The 13,588-nt window shown below is 43.7% G+C and overlaps 1 protein-coding gene across 2 annotated transcripts in view; it reads right to left on the bottom strand.

Moving 5' to 3' along the window:
* Positions 1–2,525: 2,525 nt before the first annotated feature.
* The window catches only part of LOC120833150 (glutamate receptor ionotropic, NMDA 3B), a 62,888-nt gene continuing 51,825 nt past the window's right edge, over positions 2,526–13,588 (bottom strand). The window contains exons 9-12 of one of the 2 annotated variants that reach the window (XM_040200023.2): positions 9,793–9,944; positions 8,490–8,654; positions 7,025–7,092; positions 2,526–6,110 (exon numbers count right to left, since the gene is read on the bottom strand). In XM_040200023.2, the coding sequence (XP_040055957.2) occupies positions 5,135–6,110; positions 7,025–7,092; positions 8,490–8,654; positions 9,793–9,944 (1,361 nt within the window). In that variant the 3' untranslated portion in view covers positions 2,526–5,134. The remainder of the gene's footprint in view (positions 6,111–7,024; positions 7,093–8,489; positions 8,655–9,792; positions 9,945–13,588) is intronic. The other variant, XM_040200024.2, reaches the window with a different exon arrangement.

Below are 13,588 nucleotides of genomic sequence, written 5' to 3'. Positions count from 1 at the left end.
TGATGATATCTCATCTATGATCAGCAGGCAATTGCATTGCAGTTGTAATATTAGGCTCGCATCATATCATCGGATTTTTTTTTCTTTTCAATCGCCATTAGATTCGTCCGTTTGCACCTGAACTTCCTCCCTGGAGGTGTCGCCGCCTTTGTTTACTCCAGAAGGGTGTGGCACGCGCCCGACCACTGGTGGTGCCTTTTGGGTTCCGGCAAAGGTCCCCCCCCCCCCCCCCCCTCCCCCGCATCACGTCCACACACCACCTCCGCGATTCACTCACACCCTTCATCAGAGAGTCGGCTGTGCGCGTGCATTGCTGGCGCGTTTTATGCACGTGCACGAGGTGTATATCGCGTAGCTCCCACAGTTATCAATTCTTAATGCGGCTTAAAACCGAATTTAAACATCCACTCGGCACCCACGTGTTTCCTCTCCTCCCCCTCTGTCGCCTGTCCATCATTGTTACACATGCGTGTTGGGAAACATCCTGGGACACTTTGTCGGACTCACCCTCCCTCTTCCCTCAACCTCGGTCATTTGGCTCCGTTCCGCCGCTAGATGGGGGGGGGGGGGGGGGGATCCATGTTTAATGGTGACCACATCTCTGGTTGCCAGGGAGTTTCTTGGGGTAGTCCCCCCTCCCCATCCCATCTTTCTCCTCGGTGCACCCCGCACCCCGACAACATCACGCACACACCGCCACACCACTAACCGGCCAATATCACCCAAGAGATGGTCCCAGCTGGCAGGAGCTAATAAACTCATCACTCTCAGGGCCTGGCTCCTCTTTTCCTACTAGACAAAGCATTAAAGAGAGAGAGGGGGGGGGGGGGCATGTGAGGTGGAGGTGGATTAACACGCTTCCCACAGACCACGCATTCTCCTCTCAACATGGTGGATTTGGCAGTACCTCTGAGAGTCAGGAATTGCCACTATTGTGTTAACATAAATGGATGCATCACTCTTTGCTGTAGACCTCCGGTGAAGGGAGTTGCTGGAGCGATGTGCGTTGGGGATTTTTGAGTTTGATTAAGATTGTTCGCGACTGCTTTTTATCAATTGTGACCCAATTACTTAGCAAAAGGCAGAGTGTCTCCATTCAGATGTGGGCAGACCGCAGGCCACAGCCACAATGGCAGCACGCATGCATGTTTGCACTGGTAGGCGTTTGTCCAGTGACAAACCTACTGCATCCATGCACAGATAGTGAATAGATCTGCACTCCACATCTGTTTTGCATTGAAAGCAGCTAATCCATGCACGCCGACACGCCCACCAATCCATCCATCTGTGAGAGCCCCCACAATTCTTGATTGGATTCAGATTGATTGAGTTTTTTTTTTTAAACAACCCATTCAGTGCATCCTCCATTGTTTATTTTATTACGACGAGGCAAATCCAAGCATGTGCGAGGGCTTGATTGATTGGCTTTATCACCGTGGGATTATCTTCAGTCTATACGCAACTCGGTCCATCCACTGGCACTAAATCATCAGCGTGCTACACCCATTCTCCCTCTCCCTCTCCCTCCCTCTAATATACCATTCTCTAGTATTAATGTTACTTTGATTACGTGGTGAGTGAAACATGAGAGACAAGAGTACAGATCAATACAGAAGGAATGCGTAACCCTTATTTTCTCTGCCATGTTATGGGCCGCCGCTATGGGGGGGGGCTGAAGTGTGACTAAATAGCCAATATACACGAGGGGCGCAGACGGACACAGTCGAATGATGCACACCTCGCTATCTTTTTGATGAAATGATTGGAAATACGCTGTGCCTATAGAGAGCAGGTTCAAGTGCCTCTTTGTGGTTGAAAGCTGTCATTACACGACAAGTTAAACAATAGCTTTACACCCTCGGGTGGAGGAGCGATCAGGCCCTGTGGAATAAAGAGGTCCCTGCTGCAGGGTAAAAATGAGGCAACAACAGCCGTCATTGCACCTCTCTTGTTATGCTGCAATTCCACATGTTACTTTGACTGGACTCAGTGAGTATCTTAGTGAAGGTACAACATCCGTGCACATCAGTATCGGATAATATATTCCTATGTTTTGTCGAAATGTTTTCATTTTTTGTTTTACCTGAAATTGCATGAGATGGTGAGAGGTGTGCTTTAAAGCTTTAAAGCCGTTATAAGTTGTCGTTTTTTTTCTCCAGAGGGGAGGCTAATGATGCAACCAGGTGGCTTCTGAAACATCAGCGTCTATATTAAAACCAAATATATCAAAACCTACCTTTTCAGAACTGCTTTTAATAATGGAGACTAAAACTATGTTTTCTGATTTTAATTGTATAAAATGTAAAAAAGAAAGATGCTTTCTTTTTTACATTTGATGATTTTAACGTATAGTGTCTTTGAGTGCTATGAAAAGCTATATTTAAATAAAATAGGTTATTATTATTTATTATTATTTTTATATGCTCAGTACAGTACATTATACGTATATTGAGTCGAACCCTCGGGAAAGCATACTCATTGCTTCGGCAGTTCACACCGACAATATGAGAGAATGCAAGTAAATACGTATATAAATGTTTATTTCAAAACATGAGAATGATCATTATGATAAAATCCCATAATATGCTGACACATTTTCTTAACAAGGGGTCAATTTAAAAGTATTTGTTTAAATATCCAATATCACAAGCTCTTTTCTTGTTAAAACCTAAAATATATATTTTTTTCCTCATAAACACCATGGGATGTGAAAACAATCACTTCACACCACAGCAGCAGTTTGAAACGTTTAAATGTACACCGGTGCCGTCATAGAAGCCTAACGTATGGTTTCAGCAGCATCATTGTCCCCGTCTCAGACCTGTGGGCTTTGGAAAGTTCGACACACCTTTTCGAAAGGGTTTTCACAGAAGACTGAGTGTCACAATACTGTTAGGCGGCATTGCTTTGTATAGTGCTGCAGTGATTTCATAGAGGCCTTATTTCCCCAGGTCCTCGGCATAAAATGCAGCTCCCATCTGCCATAAGCAGTTTTGTTGGATTCAAATTCGCCATCCATAAACTCTCCATCGTCCATAGCCGCAGGAAGCGGGCATGCAGCTCCCTCTGGTGGCTGACTGAGTAACTGAACGAGAGTCCCAACGTATTCAACCTGTGTGTCAGAGCCTCCTCTCCTCATCACTGACATGGAGCATGAGAAGTTACTCACTTAAGAAAAAACAAAGAAAGCAAAAAAGGCTGCGTCGTAGTGGAAATGGTGGAAAAGTTTACATCTATTTCAATATTTAACAATGCTAAAAAGCAACAAAGGAAAAGGCATTAATTCTCTCCGATCTGCCGGGCGCCCGTAAATTATAGTCAGCGTTAATTCATGCGCAACACACTCACTGAGCGCAAAATTGTTGCTAGACTCATAATGAATTACTTCAGTAACGGATATGGTGAGCAAATGAATGTAACTGCTTTGACCTGTTTGAGTTGATGATTGAAGGTTCAGGAAAACGACTTTGAGGTTGTGATAATTTTCTGTGGTTTTTCATTAATCCGAACAAACAGAATGTCGGGCTGTTATTTCTAACCGTTTGAATGAGATAGAAGAACCACCATCTTTGAAAATATGCTACCTAGACAACAACTACAGCACTTTGGAAAATGAAGACACACAAATAACACAACTCTGACTGGAGTTGCTGCAGCTACTGATGAACACATCACATGTTAAAGAAGCGGTAATGATACGGATCATCTGTGTTTGCAGCAAAAAATAAATACCACCAGCAAAGGGTTTTGATTTGAATTAAAGGTGTGTTGCAGTGGTTTAGCATATTTCCATTTATTCCTGTCCTTGTGCCTGAAGTATTATCTCCAGCTTAAAACACTGGATCATTGATTCCTCCACAGAATCTGTTTATTAGACTTGATGTGGAGGAGGTTCACCCGCCTCTCCGCTCAGAGAGCTGTCTCCAAATTATTATTCGTCACCAGGTATTATTTTCTTAGACTTAAGAGCTCAAGCTGACATTCCACTAATGCTTTCACATGCAGAGTTACACCCCCCATATGAACAGTTAACGTCATGGAGTTGCCCTTCATGAAATACAGTTTGTAATGAATAGAATAGAATAGAATGATGCAATGTGAAAATGTGGCCAAGACAATTTAAGTGGAATGGGACTTTGTGTTAACTGAGTCCCATAAAACGGGTTGTATATTTAGGTAAATGGGTTCTGTTAATCTGCATTTTCCAGCCATAATATGATGAATTTTTGCATAACCTGTCAAATCACCGGGGTAATTAGCATTTGTATAATTTAGTTTTTACACATTTTATGAGAGTGGGATTTTGTAGTAACATATCACATTGGAGTATTGGTGTTGTAGTGGTGATGGCAGGATAATACACCCAAGGATACTAGGTGTTCAAACAAAAAAGCGTATTTTTTTATTTTATGGCACCTTAAGGTACATTGATTAAGGGCTGTGCCACTATTTCCTCACAGTTTTCTTCCTTATCATTCACATTTCTGTGAAATGTTTACTTGAATTTCTTAAAATATATACTTTTTTTGCATCTTTACCTCCGGCTCCTGGCATTCTGTTTAGACGGATGTTCCATTTGCATTGTCAAAGAGTTCAGTTTGGTGTTTTTATCACATAGGTCTAACTTAAATTTCCCTGTGCTCTTTTTGCGGGTATCTATGTGCTTGGGGGTCTCTTTTTCCAGTGTAAACGGACATATTATTATTCATCTTTTAGTCTTTTGTTCTTGGACGGCTATGGTTTACAGTATCAAACACAACCCTTTGATTAAACACTGTTCTTTTTCATCATTGCTGGATTAGCCGTATTCTATTCTGAGCTGGTTGTCCTCTGATTTTTCTTAAAATATTCTGATATTTTGCAGAAATTATATTGGCTTTCGTTCCAGAATATTTGATTGCTGATTGATGGTTTTACTGAGTAATGTAGTCATTTAAAAGTTTTTTTAATTGCAGTTAAAGTTTTTTAGTCTGAATTTTAAGCAAGTGTGAAAATTATTAGGTTGGATTAAGTGATGTTGTGAGTTAGAATATAGTGTTTTTTTCTTCCAAGCGTCCCCTAAACCTGCCCCATTCCAACAAGGCTATCTTCCCACGGCTATGCAATTACCAACTGCACTTCTCTTTTCTACGCATCAAGTCTCACTGCCTCCACTCGACTGGTTGGCTTTTGTCCTCTCCAGAGTGTTCAGAGTGCGTGACAGGTTAGCCATCTGTCTGTCCAGGCTAGAAGTGTTCCGTGATTGCACAGGTTCGTTTCCAACTCCTTGTTGGTTGACTCGACTTCTTTCCAAACTGCTTGAAACGCGTGACTGGACAGTCCTTTCTGCCGCCAACGTGTTCACAGAGCTTAACTGGTTAGCTCTCCCTCTGTCCAGACTGTTAACCGTGTTCAATTGGCTGCTTCTCCCGTGCTCCAGAGTCCAGGGGCCGCCTGATTGGTTCTCTCTACCCGCTTGTTGATTATTCAGGGTCTGCAGTTGGCTGGTCCTGTCTCTCTCGGGGAGTTTGGGCTGAGTGGAGCTACTCCTGTCCGTGTGAATAGTTTGTATCCTCTGTCTGTCCCTTTCCCTCTCCAGACTGGTATCCCTGTGCACGAGCCCGCACCTCTCTCTCTCCAGGCTGCTCTGGATCTCTGCTCTCCTGGCCAGAGCCTCTCTCAGCTGGGTGCGGAACGTCTCGATCTTGCCCTGCAGGTCCTGGAGCTCCCCCTCCCACAGGCTGGTCTGAGCGGCCCTGCTCCCCAGAGGAGAGAGCACCAAGCCCGCGGAGGCCAGCGAGGAGACGGGGCCCCCGTTGGCCTGGAGGTTGATCCGTGTAGGGGAGCTAACGCGCCCAAGGCCTCCCAGCCCCCAGCCTCCCAGGCCTAGCCCGGGACGGCCGACCATGCCGGGCCGGCCGCGCACCGAGGCGGTGTGCGTGCGCAGTCGGTAGCTGTGGAGGGTTTCCAGGTCAAAGTGCACACGTTTCTCCTTGGGCTCATGGGAGGGTGAGGAGTTGCAGGTGTCTCCGGCTGTGGTGGAAGCAGGGAGGGATGTGGGAGGAGATGGGGGAGGAGGCTGATGCTGCTTCCTGTGTAGGGTGCAGTTCTCTGAGATACAAGAGGAGGGGCTAGTGAAAGAGAGGAAGATCACAGCAAAAGGGCTTATATGCAGTGAGATATGCTGTACAGCAGTATACATGGATACATTTTACAAACACAAAATGTTTACAGTTGATGAGTGCAGTGACATCTGACATTTAGATGTATCAAACCTCCATATTGCGTTTCCACTAGAACATACTTACATACTTAAATACGTACTTTAAAAAATACATATTTTGCTCACATCTGCATGAATTAAAAGCATGTCTGGATCATTTTACATTTTTACAATATGAGACCTTTAAAGCACTTATTTTGTCTTGAATAGAATTTCATACATGACGCTAAATAAAATATCATGTGTGTTGCCTGAAATATTCAATCTAAAGTAATTTTGATTATAAGTAACAGAAGGGAAAGGGTGGCTGTTTCCACATGTTTCTTATACAATTAAACTTGTTTTAACGTTGAGGTTTGACATTTTGGGGAAAATGCTTATCTGCTCTATCTCAAAGAGTCAACTGAGAACATCGATAACAATTCGTACGTTAATGTTGAGGCGTCAGCAGCTAAGAACGGATTGAATAAATAAGATATAGCGTGTAAATCAGAGAGCTTGAAAGTGCTGGTAGACATATTTTGTTATCATATAGATGGAGCCTGGATTTCCGTTTCCCAAAATATCAAAGTGTTCCTTTAAGAGTTTTAATAAGTTAGAGGCAGTTTCCTGACAGTCAGATTTTTGCAAAAGCAAAGACACATTTGATCCTAAAAAGACCTGAAACGACTTTCTGACATAGTCCAACTTGTAATAACTTATTTTGGGGTGTTTAAAATCCCAAAACATTATTATTACATTATTTTTTAGTTTTTTCTTGGAACAATTTAATGGAAGGGAACGATCACGTGTGTGGATGAGGTCAGGTAGTGACTTCATTACTTTTGGTCGAGGTCGGTCAGCTCCTTCCCATCATCCTCGTATGTAGTGTGGAGGGCTCTGTGAATCTTCTGCAAGTAGAGAGGAGGAAAAAAAAAATGCTGATTAGTATTATGAAATGTGTTATCACTTACTCAGCTTCAGCTCTTAAATTAAGAGATGATTTTAATTTCTGAGATTCTCATTATTTTACAATTGTACAGAACATTACTGACAGCTTATTCTCTCAGCCGTGCTGCCGTGCTCCTCTGAACAACCTAATTCAATTAGTAAATTCAGTGAGAGAGTTCTTCTATACTTAAAACGCGTCAATTAAGGCATCAGTAAAGCTTTTGGGGATTTAGGTCCCAAGCTTTTGTGAGATTGCGAAGGACTTTCCTCACCAAACTCTTGAGGTGGAAGGTATGACTCTGCTGAAATTCCTCCTGATGTACAGTATATTTGCCTGAGGATATCTGGGGGAAAGAGCCGTTTACTTTAGGTAAGGATTATCCTGAAGGAGCGACTCGAGGTCATCCTCTCAGATCACTGAGCTGGCTTGTGATGAATGTTAACAGCTGCCCTGGAGTGGTTGCCCTTTTAGAGGGCTGTAACAAACAGCAGTCTTGATAGCCATTATTCACTGTGAGATATTGCCATGGACATCTCATTTGGTAACTACTAGACTTTTGAAAAAACAAAACAAAATATGACCTTTAAATCCCCAATTAGTGTCTCTTGTGGTGCATGTTGTCTTGAAGGCACCAATTCTCTAACAGACTTATCGCAAAAAGCTAAAATCTTGTTTATTATTTTGCTTTGTAACCTTTTTTTCTTTTAATAACTACTGATTTAAATTGCATGTTAACAAAGTATATTTTTCAAGTATGTTGCACGCAATAAAACGTGATATAAGACAACAATCTGTATTAAAAGACATATTTAAATGTAACATATTTAGTATCTGAAATTCAGATATGTGTGAAAACTATTTACCAACCGATTGCCTCACAGAGAATAAAGCGCTGCAAAGGGTAACAGTTTAATAACTTTTAACTTAATTAAGTTATTAATTTAAGGTATAATGGTAATGCTACAGAGCGCAATTAAATAATGAATTACTTTAATTAACAAAGGGATAATTAGCATTACATTGAGCTTAAAGTTTTAACAGTTAAACTGTTATCTGTTGAATATCCATCTGATATGAGGTTTTAAGATGTTAGTTTCCAACAGTAGAGGGCGCAGGGTCCCCAGAAGATGAGAGTGAACTCCTGGGGAAGCCTCACCAGCAGCAGCGTGCTGGTGCTTGTGTGTGTGTGTGTGTGTGTGTGTGTGTGTGTGTGCGCACATGACTGCTCTCATGCGCGTGTGTCTTCGTGTGTGCTCACACACATGTGAGTAACGTCACGGCTACGCTTGTGCGTCTTTCCTGCTCTGTGCTTGAGCAAATGCAAGCAAGTGTGTGAGAGAATGTGCGTCCACTCACCTGGCTGGTGTGCAGCCAGTACTGCAGTGTGTGCGTGCGTCGGAGGCGAGGGATGACCAGGTGATAGAAGGTGTGTTCACCTGCCAAGGTCAGCAAGGCTCCGCCCACCCCCATGCACAGCAGAACAAACAGGCCAGAAAAATGCTGGATCCCCATCTGAAGAGTCTGGGAGTGTGATGGCGCAAAGAGAGGAGAGAGAAAGAGGTTTTTAGGGAGGGACGCAGATTAGTGCAGACCCGAGCCGACGCAGAAAAATACAGGGATTGATGTTTCGTATTTACATAATTTCCATTTAGGCCACTTTTTGTAAACATGCCATTGATATTCAGCTGCTGTACATCTGGTTTGCCTGTGAAAGCACACAATAACACGAATAAAGAGGAGCAGGCAACAACGTAAAATACACGATTGTAAAAGAAAAGGATGCGAGGGAATGAACAGCATAAAGAGCTTTGGGGGAAACTGATAGTAACTGAGAGGGACAGCAGCTAAAGGGGTGACGGTTAAAAGAGATGATGGTTAATTGAAGAGCAGTTTGTTCACATTTGGTTTCGCCCACATTCCCCTTGACATAATGTCTTTCTCTTATGAGCCTTTCATGGGCCCGGAGGAAGTGGAAGAGACAGCGGCGAGCTTTTCCAATAGCCTCTAATCAGGTTTCCTTCACCCGCCTCATTTCGCCGTTGCCACCGATGGCAATTAGCCCCATGCTGACTCTGCAAATCCATCAGCAACAACACTGACCTCCATTTGCACCCAATCCAGAGGGCAAGATCACCCACATTGTTCGAGAGTAACACGCTCGCTGGGATCAAACGGGGTGAATAGTAATAACTCGCTGATGCAGGTTGAAGTTGAGGTTTTCATTTCACTGTATAAACCTGTGACTGTTTAAAATCGCTCATTGCTTTAATGGGATTTAACTTTCGAGTGGATTTTAAGAGGAACGGTCAAAGGGAGTTGAATGGCTTCTCTGTAGGCAAACAAGAGGTATAGATACAGACAGTGTGCTCCGGGGGAGAGCCCATCTCTCTGAGAAGAGAGAGAAAGAAAAGGGGGGGGCGAGGGGTATCGACACCCAGACGGTACGTGCCTGTAACTCTGATCGTCCATGTGTTTTTAAGTCTCCCCACGATGGCGCGCGGGTCAATGTTTCGACGCATGTGTGCTTAGCCGGGAGGCAATCCAGTCCCGTCTCCCAAAGGGAGGCTCATTTACAGGAGGGGCAGGGGGCAGAACGCTTTGCTCTACACACCATTACATGAACACCATCCACAAACGCCGTCCCTCGCCGATGGCTTACCTCAGTGACTGCAAAGACTCGCTTCCCGCAGGGCACCACCTTATACCATTTGTCATGCAGCATGTCCATGAAGCCGTCGGACTTGTAGCGACTCACAAACTCGGACACGTTACGGGTCAGAGGCGAGCCCTGGGGCAGGCCGATCCCGTAGCCTGAGAGAGAAGACACAGACACACACGCTGACGCGTGAATACGTATGCCACATGCAAGCGGATCAGAGGGGCCGTGCCCGAGGAAGAGACTTTAAACTAACATGCTGTGTAAATGCATAAGAAACCACAGTCAGCCAGTTAGCCAAAGGGCAGATGCCCTCTGGAAAAAAAAAGGCAATTCATGGGTTTACAGGCTTCGGAAGGAATAAGAATCAGGTAAACAGAGCATTTTGCTGGGTGAGGTATGTGTGTTGGGAAACAAAGCAAGAAGGCTAAAGGTGGTGGAGGTTTCCCCTGTGTTACAGGAGTACATAGTATAGTGGATCAAATCCTGGTATTGAGCTGTTGTTTCTTTCCTCTATCGCTTTCAATACTTACAGCTTGACAGACTCACTCATAACAAAACCAGGCATGTCTGTGGCCAGGATGAGACAAGAGGACACCCAGCTGTCTTTTATAATCCGCAAGACTCACAAAGGTGATTCCTTAAGTGTGTAATCAGGTATTAGCCAGATGGGGCCACATTACATTTAACTTTAAATGTTTTCTTTGTCAGTGTTGTTAAAAAAAAACTAAGAAATCTTTACGCCATTAGTTCTATTTTGTCACTTTTCGGTTCCTGCCCTCGCGGTGCCTCCTATAAAAATGAGTCCAAAAGAGGTTTACCAATCTTCAAAGCTGTGAAAAGGAGAGCACTGGTATCGGGATTGGTACCTTGAGTTGAGGTATTGGAATTGGTATCGGGGGAGGAAAAGATGTGTTAGTGCACGCCCACGCTAGATAAACCTCCGAAATCAATGTCAACACCAGAGGCTTCACAGAGAAAACGGTATATATACCTGCACACTGGTTGTAGGGAATCAGAGACACCACACTTGTCCTACAGTATGCAACAAAATGACAAATTGCCGTGCCCGACACCCATTCTCTTCACGAGCGCCCCACATCTGTCAACGCTTTTGCGCTGACGTCAAGCCGTCTCGGGGGTTGTAGTTGGATCAAATTGGACTTGACCCCCTCCCCCCCCCATAGATTCCAGACTTCAGTGGACAGGGTGCTGATATTTCACCACTTGTGTGGCTGTGGACACCCTGAGGTGATTCGTCAGTGTACAATGAATTGTTTCTGTTGAAATTAAAACACTTTGCGGAGAAGTTGTTTTCAACTGAAAATGTAGATATTTCATTTTATGTAACTAAATTAATTTTATATAAATGTACTACTAAGTTTACTACTAATTACTTAATGTGTACTGGCAGTTTCATGACATACTTTGACAAAAAAAGGTGAATGTGGTAAAAGAGGATACTGTTCTTCTGCAGCCTGGGAATCGGTTTTGTCATCACATCTACAGCTTCCATAAAAATCACCCTCACGGCATTAAAAAAAAAGAATCAGACCTCCTGCCCATCACCTCTTTTGACCTCCTCACCACAGCCATCAGTTGCAAATCACTCGACGCAGTCGATGACGCAGAGCACCCACTCCACTCCACGCTGCACTCATCCCTTCCGGTTACAGAGACAAGGCCAAATAAAGGCCAGTGTCACTCCGTTTACAGGGGAGACTTTAATAACCATGTTTTTTGTTCCTCCGTTTTGAATCTTTCTCGTTTCTCCAATACAACATATTAATAATAGTTGTTTAGTTTAAATCTTTGTTCATAACAGGCATGGTTAAGACCTTCAAGTGCTCCTTCGAATACCATATTCCATTCATCCATGTAATTGGCAGCTGTAGTTATTGATTACTTTGTTTACATGACAACATATTATGTGCAATTACTTCAAACCTGCCGTTGTCCCAGATATGGATTTAATGGCTTTAAAGACATCTTAATTATGCAGTCACTAATGCAAATCATGGTTATAGGACATTAAATATGAATCAGTGCTTAGTTTGAAGAAATGGCTTCAGCATCCCTTGATTGGTATTACCTGGGACGTCCTTATTCCCCATGAAATACGGGCAGCGTGTGGATCAATAGCTATATGCAGTATAGCAAAAATAAGTACACTAAGGATATAACTGCAATATTTTTCATAAAGCCAAATATTTAAGCACTTTGCCCACCACTGCTCATTGCTTTTATTTCAGAAGTGGTACCCCGATGTGTTATTGCAACTTGGCCGCTTATGAGAAATATTGCCTAAATGCCAGTTTTGCTTTCATAAGTCCACATTCCTGCAGGTGCCCAACGATAGAAACATCTCCCTGAGCTCAGGACAAAAAGACCCTCTTGGAGATTTATTGCAATACAGCAGACCTCCTGAGGTTGTTTGTTTCATTCCATCTGTACTGCAGTGAAAGGCACAGTCATGCCAACAGCCCTTTGGTGTGTGTGTGTGTGTGTGTGTGTGCGCGCATGATTTTCGCAGACTTGGCAGCTGTTTCTGACAGAGTGTATGTGTGTGTATTGGCTGTCAAGGTGTGTGAGGCTGATGGGGGTTGTGGACAGAAACAGAGAATAGCTAAGGTTCAAGCAATTGTCACACTCTACTTCCTACATGACAAAGACCGTCCAGGCTTCCCCCACCTCTGCTCTCCCCCTCTCTGCCTCCGCTGCTCATCTTCTTCCTCTCATCCCTCCTGTGTTCCCGACCGAGGTCGTTTCTCTCCCACCATTGCGGGTACTCTCTTGCTCTGTTTGACCACTCATTATCTCTGTCATCCCCTTCAATCTTGTTCAATTTCTGCCTCACTCCATTCTTGTCTGTTGAGTCTATTGCTTTGTCTCTGTATGTCTTCTTTGTCTTTTTTTCCCCTCCAAAACAGACATTTTTTTGTCATCACATTTCTTTGGAGCGCTCCGTCGATCGGTGAAATGCAAGTATCCTTTGTTTTGATCCCCCCCCCCCCCCAGACATCGGCATGCATCCATCACAAGTCCCAATGCTGTCGCTCAAATCCCCCCGCACACCTACGTTCTTGCTCACACACACCTGTGCACATTGAGTTCTATTCAAAACACCTTTTAAGGGCTCTAAAAATGTCACTATTTTATTTTGAAGTACAGATCAAAAGTTATGATGCTAATATATTTATAATACTGCTTTTTGACCTGTTCTTATGAGGGTGCGTGGGAAAGTTTTCCTGCTAAACTAAAATGATTAGATATGTGATAAAAAGTGCTATACACTGAATGCAGTTGAGGGCTGTCTGATGATATTATCAGGTATTTATTAAGAATTGTAGATTCAGTTAAATTCCTTATATCTGTCATCCTATACATTTGGTATAATGTCCAGCATCAGCTTATACAAAAACATATGCATTTTACTAATAACCACAGCCGCCGTTAGGAAGACTGGAGGACACTTTGGCATGTTTGTAAATGGTTGCCGATCAATACATTTTTCAAAGTGAATTCCGTGAGGCATTCACACACAAACATACACACACGAGCTGCCCGACCAACAACAGCCTTCACCCCAGCAAACACACTCCAGCCTCATTTTGATACTCAGACACGCTGCGTCCTGCTCGACCGAGCTTGTGGAGATCACTTATGCACTCAGGTACACACAAACAGACACACGCGCACACAAAAAGCGAGCAGCGAGCGGCTGCGTGTTGGGTGGCAATATTATTAATGGGGTGTGTCCGGCCTGTCGTAAACGTCTCCCAACAGCACTCAGTGAAAA

This window comes from Gasterosteus aculeatus, chromosome 15 (genome assembly GCF_964276395.1).
Source record: "Gasterosteus aculeatus chromosome 15, fGasAcu3.hap1.1, whole genome shotgun sequence".
NCBI lineage: Eukaryota > Metazoa > Chordata > Actinopteri > Perciformes > Gasterosteidae > Gasterosteus > Gasterosteus aculeatus.
The sequence above is the reverse complement of the archived record's forward strand: the minus strand, read 5'-3'. Positions and strand labels throughout refer to the sequence as shown.